A 21,940-nucleotide genomic window follows, 5' to 3' on the forward strand; every position below is an offset into this window, starting at 1 on the left:
AAGTGTCAACGTCAGATGTCAAATATATTTTTGAAAAAATATACGTCACTGACAAAATCACACCTGTTTTAGTCTTTTTATTAAGATTCAAGACAGCCAGCATCTTTTTTCTTCAAGCAAAATCAAGGTAAAAAATCTATGAATATATGTGGGAATGTGATACAATGATGAGGTTAGTTAATACCACACACAGTCCTGACACACAAAGTATTCCTCTCACCTAAATGCCGTCAGTGTCTGAATGTTAAAACAGTGCAATTTATGCTCACAGATTTAAAATTCCATCAAATCCATTTTTCTTACATTTTTGAACCGGCAAAGCTGAACACACTCCCTGAGAACGCACCCACAAACCAGCCATATTGATTTAAACAGAAGCTCAACAAAGCGAGGCAGCACTTACATAACCTGCCACCTCGTCTCAGTCTCAGTTAGAACAGTACCCGGTGGTCACAAAGACACTTGAACAAACGATTTCATTAACAGTGGCACTTTGAGGCTTTAGTGTTTTTCGAAATGAACACCGTATTTCTCTCAAAGCCCTCTGATTCCTGTCAGATTTGACTACTTCTACTCCTCCAGCATTGTTCTGAGTGCATTAAGTTTGAAGAGGAGGATGTAACAGCCCTCGATAACTACGACTAATGATCATTCTGAACAAGTAAAATGGCTTTTTTTGTGCCTCAGAGGCCCCCACAACATATTTTATCAATCTGATTCGTGCTGTGAGTGATGGGGGTCCTACATTAATGCACGATATTCTGCCAAAGTTGGATTTGACCATTTCACTTCAGATATTTCTTTATTGACTCTTTTCACCTGTGCTCTTAGAACTATCACAAAAATGCATAATGTATAAATTGTACAACCACATTGAAACAGATACACCCATTGTACCAAACATTTCACTTAAAAACCAACATGCCCAGCAGACAAATCTGACTCCGGCGGGTTTATCAACACTGGATGGTTCCTCCTCCACAAGCCTCACACTGCAGAGCTGCTGTCCTGTAAGCCTTCCACACCACCGGGTCATGCAGACACACCGTGCCACCGCCTCGCTTCTCCTCCGCCTCGTTCCGGTTTATGTCTCCCACGCACACCCAGCCTCCTCCGTCCCCGGAGCTGGACGCCTGGGTGCTGACGGCCCACTTGGAGTGGTCCTGAGAAGCCTTGAAGGTGAACGTCTGCCCCGGGTTGATGAGCGTGATGTCCAGGACCTTCCAGCCCTGCGAGCAGTTGGAGGGGAGGATGCCCCTGGAGCGAATCCAGAACTGGACCAGCAGGTCTGACTGGAGGGTGGGGGCCACCCAGGAGTGGTACAGGTCTGATGAGGCAGAGAGGATGGATGGATAGAAACATATTTCTTTAGTTTAAATGTTGTGTTAAAGGGACAGTTCACCCCAAAATAAAAACATATTTCTCCTCTTAAAGCACCATTTAATCATCTGGTTTGTTGGCGTGAGTTGCTGAGATGTCGGCTGTAGAGACGTCTGTTTTCTCTATAAACATAAAAGAACAAAGTTGCACTCTGAAACTCTCTGAAAAGGTTAACAGCATCTGGTTACTCAAAATAATCTACAGACCTCGTTGTGAGCAGTTTCATACAGGAACTTCTGTCTTTCTGTGTCACTGTGCAGAGGGTTGCTGCATCAAGAAGCTAGCGACCAAACACTGAAGCTCAGTGGAGTCATGAGCACGAACCTCTCAGTCCACAACTACGTGATGTGATGTGTGCCGTCCAGTTCCATTATATTCCACAGCAGGCAGACATCTCTACCCCTGATATCTCCAAAACTTGGTAGCTTGCACCAAAACAACTAAAACAGCACTTCAGGCAAGAGGAAAAATATGTCATTTGGATTTTGGGGTGAACTTTCCCCCAAGGGTGGAGTAATAATATCACAAATAAGAACATGCTCACACTGGCCCATTCATACCTGCATACCTGAGGCCAGAGCAGACTAGAAACTACATTTATTTCTTCAAAGTCGTACCGTTGTGAAAAGAGGCTCCTTTGGCAAAGCTGATGAAGTCCGTGCCACCCTTTGAGGTCAGCGTCATGCTGCGATTGGACACAGGTTTCGTCTGTGGAAAGATGTGACCTGAAAGCTGTTTCTTCTTGCAGACGGCAGCCAGCGCGGGCACCAGGGACGCCAAGGACTCGGGGACGTCACAGTCGTACACATTAGGCTGATTGATCTGAAGCTGCTCTCCTGTGGTGCAAAACAAATTAGATTTAAGGCAAACGCTGCTAACGGCACTTCAGGATCACTCTGTTTGTTGAGCACAGAAAATAAATAGCACTGTCTCGGCGGTATTGGTGCAGAGGCACTGCAGCAACCGTGCGCAGCAACAGATGATAGACAGATAGTACAGCCACACATACTGTACGGTGGAAGGACCTTACTGTTTACTGCAATGAGGAAAAATAAAAACATGTACACATTTATCTGCTTCTGCTTGAGGTGGTAATTTCCAGCATTTCTCAGAATCGCTCTAGCTGAGTGCAGTGATGTTGAGAAAATGTCCTTTTCCGCCCCTCTTGCAAAAGATCGCTCCCTGTGCAAAAATCTAAATGTTACGTTTTCTAAATTTAGCGAGTTATCTGGGGAAAGAGTTCACAGAAATTCTTCAAAAATGTCAACAACTTAAAAGAAAAAAGATGGCTCAATATAAGCAAGTTGTTCCTTACTTCTATCTATATCATACATATAAATAAATCAATATGCAATTCATCACTTTACACTTTGATTCTAGCTTCAGCACATTAAGAGCACTTACTGTCTTTCCATGAGCTCCATTAGGGATGCAACTGAAGACTACACTTCATTATTGATTTACCAGCCCCCACTATTTTCAGCTTAATTGATTCATCATTTAGTCTATAAACATTAATTAGTGGGGAGGAATGATCATCAGAATTTTCAATCCATGGTAGCTTGCTAACAGTTTGTTTTGTCAGCACTGCAGTCCAAAACTCCCACGGATTTCATTTTCAAAACTAAAAAATCAGAAGAGAAGCAGCAAATCTTCACATTTGAGAGGCAGCGAAGTCATTTGGTATTTTAGCTCATTTCTCTGGGAATAATGCAGAGCTGATGTATTTAGGTGGCTGGTATCTATGAGGGACTGCTGGACCTTGGCGGAGGTATGCTCTCTACCATTCGAGTTGATTTTGGTTTTGAGAATTATTGGATGAATTGCAATAAAATTTGCTGCCTCTGACTTTTCATCTGTTCATTTTCAGTTTATCCCATTCTTTAGCTAATGACACAACATTTCCAGAACTCTCAGCTGTTCTTAGTGTTTACTGCTAATCTTTACATGCTAGTATGCTAACACGCTAAACTAAGATGGTGAACATGGTGAATATTAAATTTGCTAAACATCAGCATTGTCATTGTGAGCATAGAGGCATGCTGATGTTAGCAAGTAGCTCAAAGCTCCACTGAACTAAAGTACATTCTTGTAGAGATGCTAACATGGTTGTAGACTTTTGCTGCCTGATAAATGACTTTTAGTCGACCATAAAAAATAGTTTTGGGTTCATTTTACATCATTTTACATCATTTAACTGGCTTAGATTCAACACTAATTCCATTCTATACACAGAGGTAGCTGTGCTAATCAAATTACTTAAACAGCTAACCAAAACATAAGAAAGACAAAATCTCTGTCATCATTCTAGTCGGCACATGAAGGAAAGACACAGGAAGTCTGTGTGAACTCTGTGTCACCCCACAGTTTCCCTTCATTAATGTGCAAATTCATGCTGCAAGGCGCTGGAAAATGAAACGTGACAAGGCTGTGATCGCCTTCTGCTGTTTGACAAAACATTTATGCACCTCGTGTCCACGTCATGGCGGACGCAGTCACACTTCTCCACATCCCAGCAGGAGAGGCAAGAATCTGATGGAGCACACGCATGCCGCAGTGTGAGGGCCGATATCTCTATGGAAACACACCTCAATCTAATTACATTACCCCAGGCACTGCCATAGCAACTGTGCCAACTGCTGGGTCTGCCAGGTAACTGCACGGGCGGCGCGGTGACACGCTGATGACACCTGTTTACGCTGATTACCTTGGATGGGGATTGTTGTTGTGTCAACACCTGACTGGATTATTAAGCGCTGGGTGACGACAACACAATAACGATGGGAGAAATTCCTTTTCAAGATGAGACGGCTTCTGTGGGACGCCGTCACTGGCCACACAACTCGTGATTCAACATCCAGAAGAATGAGGATTTATTATTTTGACAAAGTCAGATGTCTGAAGTCTCTTTTAAACTTTTATTGTGAGCAAATCAAAAAAAATGAAAAATATTTATGGTTTCAGGAGAATTCTAATTTACATTTAAAACCTCATTGACTTGTTTTTATAAAACTGCTTATTAAAGCAGAGTAACGCAGCAATCAGTAGCAGGAAACTTAGCAGGAAATATACTTAAAAATATTATTTCTCTGTTCTTGGTTTAAGAGCTTCTCCACTGAGGAACTTCCTTAATTAGAAGAAACTTAATTAAGAGGCTCAATAAATGAGCCCCGTCTTACTCCTTATCCTGCAGACTTTGTTTACAAAGTAACAGCATTTTAAAAGCTACAGGTTTTTAATGTATCGAGCAAAAAAAAATTACCTTTCTCAATAAAAAGATATGTGTGAAAAGGATGTACCTCCTTATTAAAGCATATTTATTCCTTATATAAAAGCAGATAGAAGGCAGAGTATGAATCTTGCTATCCTGTTATTGTAATCTAATACCATCATCCATCTTACCATAGGAACTCTGTCTGTGCTTTTTCACTAAAGGGCTTACCGATGTCCTGGAAGCGGTCGAGCGGGTAGGTAACGCAGATAAAGTTCTGTCCGTTGTTCACACCGCTGCTGGGGTAAGAATACTGTCCTGCCTGTCTTACCGGCGGGAAGTGAGGAGTGCTGTGGACCAACCAGAAGCCCTGAGTTTTATCCAGCAGGACGACACCTGAGGAGCACAGATATTTAAAAATGTCAGCAAAAAATGAATAAAAATATGAATATGAATCACAACCTTTGGATACTATAAGTTGAGCATTTCTGGCCGTATGTATGTTGTTTTAAAATCAAGTCTCTGAATTTAAGTCGTTCTGTTTTAGCTGCTGTTTGCAAAACCTGTAGCATGTGAACTGGATTAGCATGACATGTTTAAAAATGTACTTCCCCATACAAACATATGGACGTAGTGTCCAAGTCATCAGTAAACGTTGTATAATAAGCTTGATTTAAGTGACATTTTTGCTTTGGCATAGTTCACACACTGTTGTCCAATGTGTGATTCTGAGTTTTAAGTCTAATCTCTTGGAGCCTCTCTGGTCTGCGCAGGTATTGGAGCTCGACTGCTCCAGCGTTCACCTTTCGTGTGCCCCCCTCTGCTCCCACTGTTGTCAACCCATCTGTCACCAAAGTCCACAGGCGGCCTCTGGTCGTTGTAAAGGATGTACGCGAGCTCTGTGTTCTGTGAAGAGTGAATAGATTAACGTGAAATAAGAAACGGTCATACTTCGGCTCGTATCACACACACGAAAAAACCCACTCCAGCTGAATATAAAATAGAAGAGCATTACATCGATGTGATGGGTTGAGGTACACAAACATAAAAAAAAGAAAAAAAAGTGTAAACAGAAAAAAAAACTCAACTGTGTATAAATGAGCAAGTGAATTTCACTTCTCATTCTCGGTTTCTTTCTCCGATCGAATGCCAAAGTTAGCAGAAACACTTCTATCACAAAAGCTTATCACAGCTTTCGGTATGTCTGTTTTTGAAATGAGAAGTCACAGGACTGCAGCGAAAAAAGCAGAAGCAAGCAAAAATATAAAACATCTGCTGATGCATAGAAAAACCTGTGAGTCTTTACTAATCATACAGCTGGAGCAAAATATAGTTTGGTGAAGTTGCGGATGATGAAAATTCAAGTAAATTAACCAACATTAATGCAAAATCTGGTTCAAAGACGTGTAATATTAACAGACCCTATCCTTGTTGATTGATTTTCTAGAAAAAGGACCTATAATTTCAATAAAATAAACCTGAATTTTCACCTTTTAGCCTGAGTGGTATTTATTCCATCTTTGTTACAGATAAAAAAAGGCGCCTGATGGAAACAGACCTGTCCTTGTGAGTACAGCTGTCCGACTGTCCTGCCCAAAGCTCCCGTGGTGTCGTTCACTGTCTCCTTCCCACTGGTCCATCCTTCACTCCCTTTCTCCAGCAGCAGATACATCTCACCATGCTGGGGGGATTTTTTGCCATGTTCTTCAGGCAGCTTGTACACATAGAACCTAAGAAAAGGAGAATGAGACTGTAAGTCCACCTGAGAGACAGTTTGTAACGGTACAACTAGAAGAGCTTGATACTGCACTGATTTAAAGTTTATGTTTTAAATTTTCTAGTTAGCCTTCAGTGGGATTAGAAGAAATGGAGTGTATTTTTATTTGTTAATTACCAATCAACTGCATCGCCTTTGTCATTGTAGCAGCTGATTGGTGAGGTGTCGCCCCCTAGTGGCACACAGAAGATCAGCAAGGACAGGTACAGCAGCATCTGAGAAAAAAAGAGTCAGGACTTAAATTAATCTGTACAGGTACGTAAATATATATAATACTTACAGCTACAAAGATAATTGATAAAGGGGAATTATATGCTGCACAGTGATTCCATCCAATTTTAAAAATAAGTGAGAGTCCACGGTCCTTGTCCTGTGCAAATACAGTAAAATTCAGTTGAAGCTAATAGCCTTACATCAGCCGTGCTGTTGACAGAGAACCTGCAAGTCTTGACTGAGCATCGTTTCCGGACAAAGAAAAAGTGAACCTGTTCTAAAAAACCTGCATAAGGAACTGAGGCTTCTGTGTGTGCTGTAATGTGTAGAGAAGTTGAACTTAACCTTTACACAACTCTACACAGACACATCCCCAAAATGAACCAGGAAACTGGTTGTTCTTGCCGTCATATCTGAATTTACAGACAAGAGTACAGCAGGAAGATGACTTGTTCCAGAAAACTATATATCAACTTGTTTTGTTTTAATCATTATCACATTAATGTTGCAGCTTATAAAAGGCGGAGATACTTTTACTTACTTCATAAACTGCTGAGCAGTGATGGTATGTAAATAAGTATATTTCCTCAATTACTGTTCTAAAGTACAATCTTTTGAGGAACTTGCACTTTACTTGAATATTTCATACTTCCACTTCACTACATGTTGGAGGGAAATATTGCCCTTTCCGCATGCTGCATCAGAGCGAAGCATCACACCTTAAAAAACACTAATAATGTCATTAAGAATGCTGACTATCAAACACAGTTATCAGTCGACCCATCGTACATGATATAGACACACATGTAAATATATGTTTAATTCACTTTTACTTGTACTTTTGATACAAGCATTTCTGAGTTTGTATAATTAACTCATTAATATTGTAAACAGCAACATTTTTTTGTTTAAATTTCTTTTCCAAAACTACACAGTGCCCATTCCATCTGCAAAATCAACAATAACTAAAGCGTCTTAAATAGATGTACAGGAGCAAAAAGTACAGCATTTCCTTCTGAAATGATAAGAAGCAGACATCAAAAATTTGTTAGGGACATTGGGATATGGATGCGTATATACAGGTACATGGATATGCAATAAAAGTCAAATGAAAAAAAATAATCACATTATTTTGGGGACAAAAAATATTCAAAAACACAAAATAAAACTTCACAGAATTAAAAAACAAAGTGAAACTAACGCTTAATCCCAACTTATCAAGAGTAGAGTGTAGCATAACATGTACATACTCAGGTACAGCACAGTAATGCAGTAATTACACTCCACCATTAGTCCAGTTTTAACTGTGTACAAAGTAAATGTTAAATGGCTATGAAGGATTAGCAAACTGTATTTGTGCTTTCACTGTTAAACTCTGGATTCAGGAGCAGCATCTTGTAACATTCGCCAAACAGAAGGAAACGTAAACATCTTGTGTTAAGTTAAAAACCTACAGCTCCAGGTAGAAAAAACGCCCTATTAAAGACAAACACATATTGAAGATTGACAGTGACAGTGACAATAAATCACAGCAGAGGCTAAAGCAAGTTGTTGCTAACTGTTAGAAACACGAAGGGGAGGTAAAGTCAGTGAAAGCGCGAGCTAAGTTTAACTTTACCACTTGTACCCACCTCTGTCTGAGCGTCTTCCTCCTCATCAATGTCCTCAAAAGTGTCTCACCTCCTCCTCAGCATGGATATAAGCTGTGGTTAGTTCCCAGTGCTGCTCCCAGTAAGTTTCATCTTCACCTACATCCTTGTTTGGGTCTGGGACTACAGCAGCGGGATGAGACAGTGACGCCGTACAAAGCGCGCCAACCGCCAACGGTCCTCTAACGGCGCACTTTAAACTGTTAAATGTCACTAAAAACGCTACTTAGTAGTTGTTTATGTAAGTGTGTAAAATGTCAAAACATTATCTATCAAAAAAAAAATATTACGAAACCGTCGCGACATTGATGAGTTGAAATTCTTTTGACACACTCCTCTACTTCCTGGCTCGCGCCTTATCCTTCTATAAAAGTCCTAGGTTTCTGTCAAGTGATCGGTGACGTTACCGGGTGGGCGGGGCTTCACAGAAAAAACAGCCGCCGCTAAATGGATAAATAAATAAATAAATAAATAAATAAATAAATAAATAAATAAATAAATAAATAAAATCCCTGACTTTAGATTGACCTAAAGTAAACATAGACATCATATATTCATTAACCAATTGATTGTAACTTTATAAGATTTGACTGATTGAAACAGGGCAGCTATTCTGCAGCTATATCTATCACACAAAAAGATATTTATAAATTTAAACAATAGACGATATGAACTATGTCACTAAATACAAAGATTTTTTGTCAATGTGTAATGTTGTAAATAGTTAAGTTTTGTTTCTTAATTATATTGTTTATACTGTTCTTACTGCTTCTATTTAATTATGTTTTTTACCTTCATTATGGTTTTGATTGATGCTCTTTGTTTTTGTTATCGCCTGGACTGATGTAGTGATGCAAATGACCTCGTTGTGGGACTAAGAATCTAAAATCTGCTTCATTAAATACCCCAACATCACACTTCTCAACCAGCCATCTAGAAAATATTAAATAAGATAAACAAATATGGTTCACACTTATTGGACTGACCAAATTCTGGTCTCTGACAGAAAGCCAGAAAAGAGGAATGACGTACTGACCCAATAGTGTACTGACCCAACCCTATGTGAATGCACGTTTCATTTTAAAAGTGGAACTTGAATGTTCTTAAGTGGCCTGTTGTTGTTTCTTGCTGTTAGGTTTTTTCACAATTGTGGTGTAAAATGTGGCTTCTTTTTTGTTGCATGTTGTTCTTCCCCTCCTCTGGTCCTCATCTTTTCATATGAAATGTTTCACTCTGTATCGCTTGATGATTTGGAGCAGAGGCCAAGAACAGCAGGTCATGTGACAGAATAAAGGCTGCCTCATCAATAATCTGGTGATGTAGCATGACTTTTATATCTGACAATTCAACTTTTTGATGAGTTGAATATTTTCCCTAATATTTCTGAAGTAATAACAAAAAAATTATTTTTAGTGGCAATACTTTGGGGGGTTTTTGGGGGTTTTTTTTGCATAACTTACAGTATTTTATCTACCGTTAAAGAGGATCTAAACCAGCAGTGTTGGTCAAAGTGTTGCTATCACATGTGCTCGGTTTGAGGAAGTGACACAGCAACCTCCCATCGTCCTAACCTCACTTATGCAGACTGACCAGGACTTCCGCACAAAGATTTTGCTCTGAGCTGAACTAAGCTCACAACCAGAGGAGGTCACAGGTTTCCAGAGGGCCCCATCTGGCTGGTGACACTCTGTGGCCTCTGATTATAAACAGCATTTTTGCAAGGTTCAGGGTTATATATCCATGTATCTGCGGTATTGACCTTCACATTTGATTTTATTTCATGCGTCAAGCCTTCTTTGATTAAGTCCTTTAATTAATGATATTACAATCCATTGTGTAAATCTACTATTTGCTGTTGAGTTGATGTGACCTTCAGTGAAAATGACTCAGAGTAACGTAAATCAAAATTCAGGAACTTTGAGATAAGATAAGATTTATTCCTGTGAGAAATTAACACTGTTATCTTTGCCTCATTTGTTCCCTAAACGTGCCATCACTCCCTTGTCTCTTTCTATGGGAATGATCTGATTTATGTGCAACAGGATGCTGTAAAAAGATTAGACAGTATCACTTTATGGGAAAGTGAGCCTGCAGGTCCATGATGATTAATGATGAAGATAACAGAATCGGTTTCACACCTCGTAGTTAGGGCCACTGCTAAAATGCTTCAAGTTACAAGCTTGTGTGTTTGATATGCAAAAATACTCTGAAACGAGACAAAGGAAAGAATACAGAATCCTCTCACAAGGAATTAAATCTCCTCTTCTCCTGAGATTTTGAACAATAAATGGGTAAATGCAAAAAAAAAGGCTCAGATAGATGTTTTGTTTATTTTCTGGTGGAGAATTATCCATATACAGTCAAGTACTGTGCAACCTTGGAGCTATTATCTCTTCACCATCATCCTCGGTGTGTTTAATGTCTACTGTACAAATAAGGAAAAGCAATAGAGAGACCAGTAGACTGCTTTCCAGCACACACACAAATCATTCAACCGCTCATCGCAAACACGCAATAAAATCCAAAATTTGGCAAGATAAGAAAGCACATCTACTGACCCTATTTGTAGGAAAAGAAAAAAAAAGTAACTGGCAGTAAACTTCAGAATCTCATCAGGAACGTCCCTCAAGTCACATTAAAAAGCTCTGTTGCTCAAACATTAGCGTTTTTGCTGCAAACTCAACAGCTTTAACACTGAACACTATCAAGAGGGATGGCAATTCCCTAAAACGAAGCAATTAAAAAAAAAAACCCTGTTTCAAAAGGAAATCAGGCTAAAAATGACTGCAATACTGGATGGCTCCCACTGAAGCCCCACAGTTTTTTTTTAATTTCCAATCTCAGGTTTGCAGCAAGCACGGTAGCTCAGTCCTCTGCTCGTCCATGCGTCCCCCCTGGACCCTCAGGAGCAGGGAGAAGAAGTCCTCATCGTCCATGGGACCAGGAGCCCTGCTGCGCTGGTCCTCCAGTCTACCCTGGGCCTGTAGGACACAAGTGGCTGAATGAAAGCCTGAAATGATCAAATTTAGTCCCTACACAACATGTTTTCTGCTGTAACTGCGCACTGGTGCCTTGATAAAAGAATCTAAGCAAATTAGCTTGCTCACCTGTGTCGTGAGAATCATATTATACAGATCCTCTTTGGGGACAGGAACTGGTGCTGGAACTGGTGCAGGAACTGGTGCAGGCTTTTTCACAAAGGAGAGCTGCTTTATGCTGCCTCTGAAACTTCTGCCTTTTGGTTTTGGCGGTGAGGAGCCTTCGAGGTGCGCCCTCTGGTCATCCAGCCGGCGAGCTTGCGCGGTGGCCACCAGATCAAAAAACTCCTCTTTCTGCAGTGAAGTCATGGAGGAAAACTGGACTGTGGAGAAAGAAGAAAAGAAGAGCTTTGATGGTCAGATGGCAGGAGAATTAAGATACGGTCAGCGGTCAGAGACAGACGTGGGAAACGTTACACGGCACCACATGCAAAACATTCTTGAGTCACATAGGGGCACGGATGGTTTTCTTGTTGTTTCAGCTTGAACAACATGAGTCAGCATCATTACATGGAAACAAAATGAAACAGCTCCATCGGTTTCATTACGTAAAGATTCTGAGCACGGCTTCTCAAAGCGCTCTCTCACCTCTGTTGGCTGGCTTGGTGGTGTTGGGCTCGGAGTGGCACCTCCTCCTCCTGACCCCATTCTCCAGCCTGAAGGAGCAGCGCTGGTCGTTGAGCCGTCTCCCCTCCTGGAAGGTGAAGAGCAGCTCGTACAGCGCCTCCGGGAACTCGGGAGTTAACCGGCGAGCCTGAGAAACACGCGGGCAGGGTGGCAGAAAAAGTGAGCGAGGGAGGGAGGTAAAGGTTTCTCAGTGAGTGGCACAGACTGTTTGTTGGCACAGCAGAAGAATTCACTCGACACCTACGTAGTCCCACATGCTCTGTTGAAAAACGATACCCCCACTGTTTTTCCATCGTGAGATGTCGAGGTAATGATGGCCGGTTGATAAAGTCAAGATTATTACAGCAACATAATCACGGGGGATATGGGAAGTGAATTTTGAAAAAAACAAAAAAAAAAACAGTCCACAAACCTTTTTTGGATCCTCTTCTTCGCTTTGTGTCCCTTCAGGTTGTTGTTCAGAGGAATCCAACCTCTTTATATCCACTTCAGGGTCATTTTCTGTTGCCTTGTTGTCGCCCTCTGTGTCACTGGGCTTCTCAGGGTTTTCATTAATCCTCATCTCCTTGTGTGTCTGCCCCTCACTCGTACTTTCGCCTCTGTTTTGTCCATCATTCAGGCTCTCAGTTTCCTCCTGTTTGTCATCCTCTTGTTTCCCCTCTTCAGTCACAACAACCTCCTCCGTCTGGCCGTCCTCTGCTGCACTTTGTTGTTTCCCCGGGCTCTGATCTTCAAAACACATTGTAGTTGCTATACAGTCTTCAGCCTTGTCCTCTCCTGTGTGTTCCTCTTCCTCCTTCAGAGCCGACTCTCCGCTGTTGCTCTCTGCGATGACAGCCGAGCCGCTCGCAGCCCCCTTTTCACCGACACCCTCGGTTTCGTCTCCCTCCTCCGTGATGACGAGACGCTCCAGCAGCAGCCCCCCTTCAGCCATTTCAACCTTGATCTCTGCGCAGTCCATTAATCTCACTGTCGAAACCCTTGACAGGAAGACACACAACACACAGGAGGGGTGAGGTCAAAGATCTAAGGTCAAAAAACTTTGAGGAACCCCACTGTCGATACTCAAAGAGGGGGGGAAAAAAAATATCTCAGCAAACACGACACGTAATAACTCTGAAAACACACATGGAGACGGCTTTCGAGCACTTGAAACCAGTTTGGCAGGTTCTAGAGGGCTGACTACAGATATTTGAGCTGAAAATCCAATCATAAGTCTTAATCCTGTCATCTGTTCAACAACAAAGGTGCGTGACACAAGAGCACTATCTCAGACATCACCTTCTGGTTGCTGGCTGATGATTCACATTGTAAAATTTGCCACTGTACTACTTTTTTCCACGAACACATTCTCTTGTTTTGCCCCCCACCACCCCCCAAAAAAGTTTACCTTGTGAAACATCTGAATGTCTAAAAATCAGTAATTTCATTCTTACCTTTTGAAACTTTGTGTCTTTAAAGCATCACCTCTTGAAGTCGCCGCCGACGGAGCAAAGCATTTTTTTTCTTTAAGCTCGTCACTCGTGCTGCCAATATCTTTACGGAGAAAAGAGAAGAAAAAAAAAGTTGCTTGAAGAGTTTCACATACCGACGTGACAAGCTCTCGCCCTTTCTGTCTGCTTTGCTACCTTCTCTCTCTCTCGTCTCCTCTCTTCCTGTTCCTCTTACCACAGCCCACCCCTATTTATTTCGCCCACATCTTGTCAAGTCTTTGCTATTATGAAAAACTCCTGTTACAAGGAATTTCCTACCCTGCATTCCTCAGTATGGGTCCCAAGCAAAGGTTTTCATCCCTGGGATTAAAACCCCATCTATGCTGTCACAACAGAAGTAGAGCAGCGTTTAAAAACTGCTGCTCATTTGATTATGACAGGCTTCGAGCTGCAACATGTTGAAACAGGCGCACAGTTCTTCTGACACTGCTGTGGTTTTGGCACACATCCTGTTGACTCGCTGCTAAAACGAGAAGTGGAGTTAAGACAAGTGAGAAAGAAGACAAAAAAAAAAAGCTTGTCTGAGTGAGATTGTAATGTTAAAACCAGGGGATATTTTTGTAGGAGAAGCTTATTTAATCTCTCAAAGGCTGTCAGACGCTTGTAAACTAGGATTAGGACTGTGGGATGACAGAGAGAAAGAGCACATAATCTGCATTTGAATACTGGTAGATCTAATCTATGTTGTTTGACACACAGCCACACACACACACACACACACACACTTCTGCTTTTTTTTCTGAAAATGATGCAGGGGTTGTTGTTGCAGCTGTTTTACTGTTGTGGTTATGTTTACCTCCAGCACAGTATTTACACCCACCTCTCTCTCTCTCTCTCTCTCAGCTGCCTAGAAGAGAAAAAAAGCATCGTCTATCACAGGTTGTGTTGTGTTGTGTTGACATGGCTTGTAGCTTTTCCTGTCAATCGCTAGGGGACCCGGTGCCTCCTCGGCTGCTCAGGCGTTTGCCGTGTGCGCCTGTGAGCAGCACAGTCGGGCAGCAGTCGTCGCCACTGTGCGTCGCTCGGAAATGTTGCAGCAGCAGCCTCTGACGGGCAACGGGCCCTCCAACGGCCGGGGACTCGGCATGAGCGGCCACCCCGGGATGCACGCACTTAACTCGGTTCACCAGCCTTCCCAGCACCGGTCCGACGGGGGGGACTCGGGCCTCGAGGGCACCGAGAACGGACACGAAACCCGCAGAGATATCGGCGACATACTGCAGCAAATAATGACCATCACCGACCAAAGTTTGGACGAGGCGCAAGCAAAGTTAGTGACAAATTTGATTTCTTTTCATATTCTTTGAATGTCTTTTTACTTTTACGCTGAAGCTGTTTTGTTTTGTTTTTTCACCCCCACGACTCCGACTCGCTGTAGCAAAGTTTCCTGAACTTCAAATCTATTGTTTAGGTTGTTTAGCCAGCTGCTAACTGATTAGCTAACGTAAGCTAACGTAAACAAAGTTGTTGCTGTTGTTGTTGTTTTATTACCCTCTCTTTTGCTGTAAATACAGACAGTGCTGGTTGTTTCGTTGCTGTCATTTACAAACAGGCGTTTCTTTGAGCAGCGGTGGTCTTCAGCGTAGCTAACGTTAGCCATTGTTGTTAGCTTGCTCGGCTAACAAGGTGAGGCTACAATAGGTGGCTAACAGGTAGCGCTAAAGCAAACATTTACACGGCGAGTTCTTACTCGCTTTAACACTTAATTCTATCGTCAACAAATAATATAAACACACCCGGAATTACGTTAGCGTATTCGGACAGCAAAACCATTGACGAGTAGCCTCCTTAGCTCTCTGCTAGCCGGAAGCTAACGTTTGCTAACGTAGCCACGGTTAAAGGTAGTCAAGTCAGTTAATTCGTGTTTTTGTTTTGGTTCGTTTGCATGTCGTCGCCCTCCCTCTTGTTTGCAGCCCCCCTTCAAGGCATTTCTTCTTGTCTTTGTGTGCAGGAAACATGCACTCAACTGTCACCGAATGAAACCCGCTTTATTCAGCGTCCTGTGTGAGATCAAGGAAAAAACTGGTAACGTTCATTTTTTTTTTTATGTTTTCATGTGTTTTGTTGCCCTGTGTTGATGTGAAACCCACCTGGTTTGAGGTTTTCACTTGCAGCACCGGATTCTTGGTCTATTGCAGCGTTATTAGACTGTGTTGACAATGTGTCATCAGGAGCTAATACAGTCAAAACAAGTGTACACACACACACGTAAAATTAATATGATTGTGGTTGTTAATAACTCACTATGTTTACTTGTAATATGAAAAACAAACGTTCAGGATGGTTCATATAATTAAAAAAGCTGTTGTGTAAAATGCTCTTTGGTATAAAAATAGAGACAGCAGCTGAACAAACAGTGTCTCCTGCAATACATGTTGCTGGTTGGTTTGATAAATGTGCAGTAAGAGCTGAGCTCGGTCCAGCTCCTCGACCGACAGATCATGTTACAGAAGAATAAGACTGTGACGAGAAATGCTGCTAGATATTATTTTAAATTTGTGCTGCAAGAGATCATTTGATTTGATCCTTTTTTTTTGTACAAAGTACATCACTCATTTAAGACATGCATCTAAAAACAGACGCCCCTCACAGCCACGGTGCAAAGTTCTGGTCCCATTCTCTCTCAGTCCAGTTACATTTCCCTGCACTGAGCCTGTGCAGAAGGATGTTTTGACATGGGTTAGAGACAACCATCTCAGCAGAGTGACTACAAACTGTAAACATGAGCGTGATGCTCTAAGCAAAGTGATTTTGGTTTGGTACAGTCTTGGGATGCACTGCTTCACATGGCTGATATGATATGATAACTGATAATTTAAGATGATTTCCATTTAACAAGGAAACTTTCCTGTTGTTTATCAGAACCTGCACAGCTATCTTTTGATCTTTTGTGTTAAAATTTGATGTAGACTTCTCTTCTCACTCAACCCCTGTAGCACATCTATTGCAAATTGATATGTATTCCTCTGAAACTGCAAAAAAAAAATCCAGACCAAATGCAGCCAAATGTTTGGTTTCTTCTTCTTCTTCATGTTTATTGACAGATTACAAACTTTAAAAGGTTGTGTAAATGCTGTGCAATGAAAGCATGTTGTTTTCAGATATAAACTAATGTCATCATCAACCAATAACATATGCAGTTTCCCCCACGAGAATTAATTATTTCAATTCTGATAACTGATAATATAAATTACCTAGCAGCTAGTACAGACCCCAACAAATGTCACATTATCATGTTTTTTTTCTTTTTTCAGTGAGAATTAAATTATTGGAAAAAAAACAACAATTTCACAAATTGTAAATCATATCACAATTGTAATATCTGTCAAAATAGGGCTAGGGTTATAATTTTATAATTTCATAATGATAATTTTAACATGATAATTTTTTAATTTTTTTATTTCACCAAATCCTGCAGCCTTACTTAATATACAGTCATCTGTTTGTATTACACACACAAACGGACAGTGACATGTATTTTATTGACAGGCCTGTCAATGAGGAACGCCCAGGAGGATGAACCTCAGGATCCTCAGCTGGTGCGACTGGACAACATGCTGCTGGCGGAGGGTGTAGCGGGGCCGGAGAAGGGTGGCGGGGCCGCCGCTGCCGTGTCTGCTGCCACCAGCTCAGGAGGGATGTCACCTGACAGCTCGCTCGAGCACTCCGACTACAAAAGCAAGTTGAGCCAGATTCGCAGTATCTACCACACTGAGCTGGAGAAGTATGAGCAGGTACCGTGTCGCAACAGGAGATGAGAGCTGACATTGCCTGTACACGCTTGCCTGCTCGCCAGAAGCGTAATCCATTGACATGTTAGGTCTAGAGTTCAGTCACATAACTTCTCCCTGTCGGGGAATTCTCTTCTTTCCTCATGTTGCTGGTCAAAACACACCAGGTATAAACTCTGAATCTCTGTGTGAGAAGAGGCATTTTAAGATTATTTATCCAACACATAGTTCAAACGACTCTGAAGCCTATTTGTGTGCTGTTATTCAAAACACATTTAATTCTGTTGTTAAATCCAGTTTTTTAATGCTAATACTAATCAGCAACATACGATACGCTTTTCCTGCAACATGAATAATAACCTGTTTGTTTTGAGTGGCCAGTTCAACTTGCTGCACATGCAATTCTTAAGAAAACAATAAAGTTATGTAGAGCTTAAATTCTGTATGCTGAATTTGCCAGCGGGACATACCAGGTAATCAGAGACCATTAGTAATTATGCTTCTACATGAGTACACATGCTTACTGACAAGAACATTAGTGACATGATGATAATGTCTTCATGACATGAGTTGAAATGTCACATTGCAAAATCCAGACTTTGCTTTGCTAAATCATAACAACCCTGTTTCAAATAATAAATCCAGCGTCATTGCTTTGTACATTTCCTTCCTTCACTGTCCGTCGTCTTGTGCCTCTCCTCACCAGGCATGCACTGAATTCACCACCCATGTGATGAACCTGCTCAGGGAGCAGTCGCGTACACGGCCCGTGACTCCGCGGGAGATCGAGCGCATGGTGGCGATCATCCACCGCAAGTTCAGCTCGATCCAGACCCAGCTGAAGCAGAGCACCTGTGAGGCAGTCATGATCCTGAGGTCCCGCTTCCTTGATGCCAGGTAGGCATGCGTTGTTGTTGTTGTTGTCTGAAAGGAATTTTGCACTGAAAGTCTGAAAAGGTTGCACCTTTCCCCTTTGTGGAGGTCAGTAAGTAGTGTCAGCTCGGATCCTCTACAGGTGTTATGGCTTCAAATGAGAGTTACTGCCAAACACTCAAATACGGGCAAAACTGGCAAATGTATCCAAATACACATCTTACCAGTTTCATGGTTTACCAAAAAACCCTTGTTTTCATTCCTTTTAGGGGTTATTGCAACTGATAATAATTATGTAATTGTGTCATACTGTATGCCATAAAAAAAACAGATATTTTCTTAGACAGTTGTTGTGCAATGAAAACTGGTTGCAACCCTACCCTGGGCCAAATGTAGAAATATTCAGCTTTATTGATGCGTCTTGTTGAACTTGTGCAAAATGTAATCAGAAAACATACCACCTGTTTGTGTTTCATCAGGCGCAAAAGACGCAACTTCAGCAAACAGGCCACAGAGGTCCTGAATGAGTATTTCTACTCCCACCTGTCCAACCCTTACCCAAGTGAAGAAGCCAAAGAGGAACTTGCCAAACAGTGTGGAATCACCATCTCTCAGGTAAACTGCTGAACTGTATTTGGTGTTCTGATAACATCCAAGGAAGGACTCTAAGCTGTGTGTAATTGAGTTTTAGTCTCAGTAAATAAACTAACAGGTTAATTTAAGTTGAAAGACAAGTGTTCGTTCAGGGCGGATTATTTACTCTCTCAAGTGTGCTAATTTCATGGTATTATTTTGTTTTCTCTGCCAGGTCTCCAACTGGTTTGGCAACAAGAGAATCCGCTACAAGAAAAACATTGGCAAGTTCCAAGAGGAGGCCAACCTTTATGCCATGAAGACCGCCTTGGGGGCGAGACAGGGAGACGATTCCCCGCACACTCCAAACTCTACAGGTACCAAAAAACTGTGAAGGCTACAGCATGCAGCTGCTCGTCTGGAGGAGAGTGAAATATACTGTCAGTTCTGGATGAATTTGTCACCATCCCGGATCTTTTCAGTCATTTGACTGAGCTGTGTACCTGAACACAATGTGTAACCCGAGGCTGTGGAAACTAACATGTTGGAGTTGTCAGGTATTAAGGAAGTAAACAAAGAGGAAATGCGGTCACGCCTGTAATCCCAATTTTGTTGTGTGTTTTATGAACCGATCTGCAGCACAATTCTCTTTTGTAACTTGCCTACTCTGCAGCTGCTAGCCACACTTTCCCTGGCACAGGGCTAGGAATAGTTTGCTACTGACTTGGATTAGCTGGGGAGCTAATGTATGAATCCTAATGTGACAGCTGGGGCAGTAATGTGCTGAACACAGGGCTCAAATTCAAGCTTGACATAATGGAGAGTAATTTATATCGTGTTTTTGAACGTTGTAGTTCCTTGTTCCTGTTTACATTCAGACTCTTTCACATTTAAAGTAATTTAACTCCCAGTATAGAATTCTATTATGGCTTTAATAGCATATTAATACTATTTGACAGTAAACTGCTACAACAGCAACCACACCCGGCAGATATCTTTATGTAAGACAAACAAATACGTGCTAAGCGTTCTCTCCTGTTTTTGTCTTTCTTCAGGGTCTGGGTCCTTCTCTCTGTCCGGGTCAGCTGACCTGTTCCTCGGGGTTCCACCTGTGAACGGCGAGCAGTCTGCTTACCAAATGGGCATGCAGGTATTTGATGATAATACTTGTGATAAATAAGCCATAGATTTAGATGATGAGGCCGGTACTGTTGTCGACACATCGCATGAGAGATAGAAACCCACAATGACTTGCTCTTGTAAGACTTGTAATCTCTGCATCATAGAGCTCTGTTGTTGTCCACAAACATACACAGTATATATGATAAGAACAAATTCACTGTGTCATCCTGTTTGAGTAGTGTTCGCTGAAAACTGTTTAACATTTTAGGCAATTACCTTTCCTATAGAAAAGAAACTAACAGAATTAATAAAGGAAATACTTACTTAAATACTACTTTTGCTTGCGTCTCTCACAAGATGCTTGTAAAAACAGAATATATCAGAGACGGGACACATCAAAACACACTGATATAAATATAACAGGAGCTACATCAAAAAGAGCATCTGGTACTCTGTGTTTAAGAGTGAGTCAGAAGAGGAAAAACACAAAGAGCTGCGTGTTGAGGTGGCAGCCAGTTAAGAAGCTATATATTTGGGAACTATTTTGAAAGAATTACAAGTTGAGTGGAAGGAAGTTGGAAAGTTTTGAGAGACCGACTGTCGCATTGTTGGTTTTAGTCTTTTTGTGGATCACCTCTGATTGGACAAAACAAATCCAAACGTTGTGTATTAAATTTCTCAAACACATTTCAAACCTTTTGGAATTTATTTTTCACACTTGATCTGGGAATATAGCTGCACAGAATCAATTATATCGGTGATAGATATCTTGAGGTTGCGTAGAATATTTGGAATTAAAACTGAAAACTGACACTGTGACGATGCAGACAGAAGTCATGAGTTGCCCTCTGACACTCTCTCCTCCTTTGCTGTTTGTCACTTTCCTTTTCTCGACTTCTCAGGCTAACGGGAACTGGCACGGTCGACACTCTCCCCCGCCCGGCGCCTCCCCCCACAGCGACCACTCGGATAACTCTGACTGATGGCCCCGCCCATCCGGCACAGAAACGACAGCGACGGAAAGTTTGATGACGGAAAAAAAAAAGACAGAAAAGAATGACTTCACACTTCCCACTTGGCTGCAGTTGTTTTTGTACGTTGTTTGTTTGGTTTGACTATTTTAAATGTACACTGTTTTTATTTTTATTTCCTTTTTCTTACTGCTCAGCGTTGGTCATCATTATGTTGGTATGATTAGCTGAGTGCACGGATGCTCGAGTGGAGATGTGTGTGTGTGCGCGTGTGTGTGTTGTGTGCATGCAGGTGTGGTTTTATTATCGGGGGTTGTCGGGTTTGTTTTCCACTACTTTTGACATGTTACTGAGGTGTGTTTGTGGTCGGGGGAATGGGAGGGAGGGGTTACTGCATTATCACGGTTTTTAGCACACTATATCATTATTATTATTAATATTATTGCTGTTTTATTATTAGTGCTACAACTATTTTCATTTTAACAGCTCGGAAAGAGAGAATGCATTTAGTGAATGAGAGGGCAATAGAGAAAAATCCAAAGATTTAGTGTGTTTGTTTCTCTGTTTTGTTTGTTCGTTATTTTTCTTTTTTCTACCGGGCTTATGTGTCCCTGTAAAATGAATGAAGCGCGTCTGAGTCCACATTAATGGTTTGAATGAGTGTATCAACAGTGCTGTCTTTTTTCTGTACAGTGAAACACCTGTATTCTCTCTACCTCTTTTACAATAAAGACTCTCTGTATTCACAACCAGATGGTGCTTTGTCCAGATTTATGTCGAGTCAAGAGGTCACAGTGAGAAAACTCGGGGGGGGGCTGTATTAAAGGGTTGGTTCATAGAAATTACAAAAGACATCCCATCAAATAGTTTTGGTTTTGTTGCCAGGTAGGTGCACATTTGCCTTCCTTTCCCTTTGTCTTGTAGTCTACAAAACACCAGGACCTTCACAGCAAAACAGCGTTCTTCTAAACAATTTGAATTATGCATGTTAAAAAAACAGTGTTGAAGTCCTGCGATCTCAAAATGATTTGAAAATTTGTTATTTGCTGCCTCAACATACAGTCGAGCTTGTATACATATCAGATGAAGTGTGTTGCACTTTCAGCTCAGCAGCTGCAGACAAGATTTCATCTTCAACAGGAAATGAAAATGTGGTGTTGACAAGTCAATTTGGGCTCACGGGGCTTCTGACCTGGATCAAGCTGGCCAAGTTTTGTTTTGTTTTGTTTTTTCCCAATAGTTTAAAACAAGTCCCCATCCACTTCTGTTCAGTTGTTTAGGA

General features: G+C 41.5%; 3 protein-coding genes across 7 annotated transcripts; 1 reads left to right on the plus strand and 2 right to left on the minus strand.

The window, feature by feature from the left end:
• Positions 1 to 62: 62 nt before the first annotated feature.
• dnase2 (deoxyribonuclease II, lysosomal) lies at positions 63 to 8,543 on the minus strand. Of its 2 annotated transcripts, none has more exons than XM_037073517.1 (7): positions 8,213 to 8,543; positions 6,486 to 6,583; positions 6,150 to 6,321; positions 5,395 to 5,497; positions 4,823 to 4,987; positions 1,998 to 2,216; positions 63 to 1,327 (listed from the first exon to the last, which is right to left on the minus strand). In XM_037073517.1, exons 2-7 carry the CDS (start codon positions 6,581 to 6,583, stop codon positions 957 to 959), a joined length of 1,128 nt encoding a protein of 375 aa, XP_036929412.1. In that variant the 5' UTR covers positions 8,213 to 8,543; the 3' UTR covers positions 63 to 956. The 2 variants fall into 2 exon arrangements, with proteins under 2 accessions (XP_036929412.1, XP_036929413.1); XM_037073518.1 differs by lacking the exon at positions 8,213 to 8,543 and adding an exon at positions 6,782 to 6,926.
• A 1,991-nt stretch (positions 8,544 to 10,534) lies between these two features.
• LOC119006004 (G-protein-signaling modulator 1) lies at positions 10,535 to 15,176 on the minus strand. Of its 3 annotated transcripts, none has more exons than XM_037074275.1 (6): positions 15,125 to 15,176; positions 13,332 to 13,431; positions 12,308 to 12,875; positions 11,857 to 12,022; positions 11,338 to 11,591; positions 10,535 to 11,211 (listed from the first exon to the last, which is right to left on the minus strand). In XM_037074275.1, the coding sequence occupies exons 1-6, from the start codon at positions 15,159 to 15,161 to the stop codon at positions 11,071 to 11,073; spliced, it is 1,266 nt and encodes a 421-aa protein (XP_036930170.1). In that variant the 5' UTR covers positions 15,162 to 15,176; the 3' UTR covers positions 10,535 to 11,070. The 3 variants fall into 3 exon arrangements, with proteins under 3 accessions (XP_036930170.1, XP_036930169.1, XP_036930171.1); XM_037074274.1 differs by lacking the exon at positions 15,125 to 15,176 and adding an exon at positions 14,880 to 15,112; XM_037074276.1 differs by lacking the exon at positions 15,125 to 15,176 and adding an exon at positions 13,647 to 13,843.
• Positions 14,259 to 21,412, plus strand: pbx2 (pre-B-cell leukemia homeobox 2). 2 transcript variants are annotated; one of them, XM_037074277.1, is made up of 8 exons: positions 14,259 to 14,658; positions 15,340 to 15,413; positions 16,878 to 17,122; positions 17,826 to 18,016; positions 18,472 to 18,607; positions 18,801 to 18,942; positions 19,621 to 19,715; positions 20,590 to 21,412. In XM_037074277.1, exons 1-8 carry the CDS (start codon positions 14,417 to 14,419, stop codon positions 20,668 to 20,670), a joined length of 1,206 nt encoding a protein of 401 aa, XP_036930172.1. In that variant the 5' UTR covers positions 14,259 to 14,416; the 3' UTR covers positions 20,671 to 21,412. The 2 variants fall into 2 exon arrangements, with proteins under 2 accessions (XP_036930172.1, XP_036930173.1); XM_037074278.1 differs by lacking the exon at positions 14,259 to 14,658 and adding an exon at positions 15,181 to 15,229.
• The last annotated feature ends 528 nt before the right edge of the window (positions 21,413 to 21,940 follow it).

The sequence above is a fragment of the Acanthopagrus latus genome, chromosome 17, assembly GCF_904848185.1.
Source record: "Acanthopagrus latus isolate v.2019 chromosome 17, fAcaLat1.1, whole genome shotgun sequence".
Taxonomy (NCBI): domain Eukaryota; kingdom Metazoa; phylum Chordata; class Actinopteri; order Spariformes; family Sparidae; genus Acanthopagrus; species Acanthopagrus latus.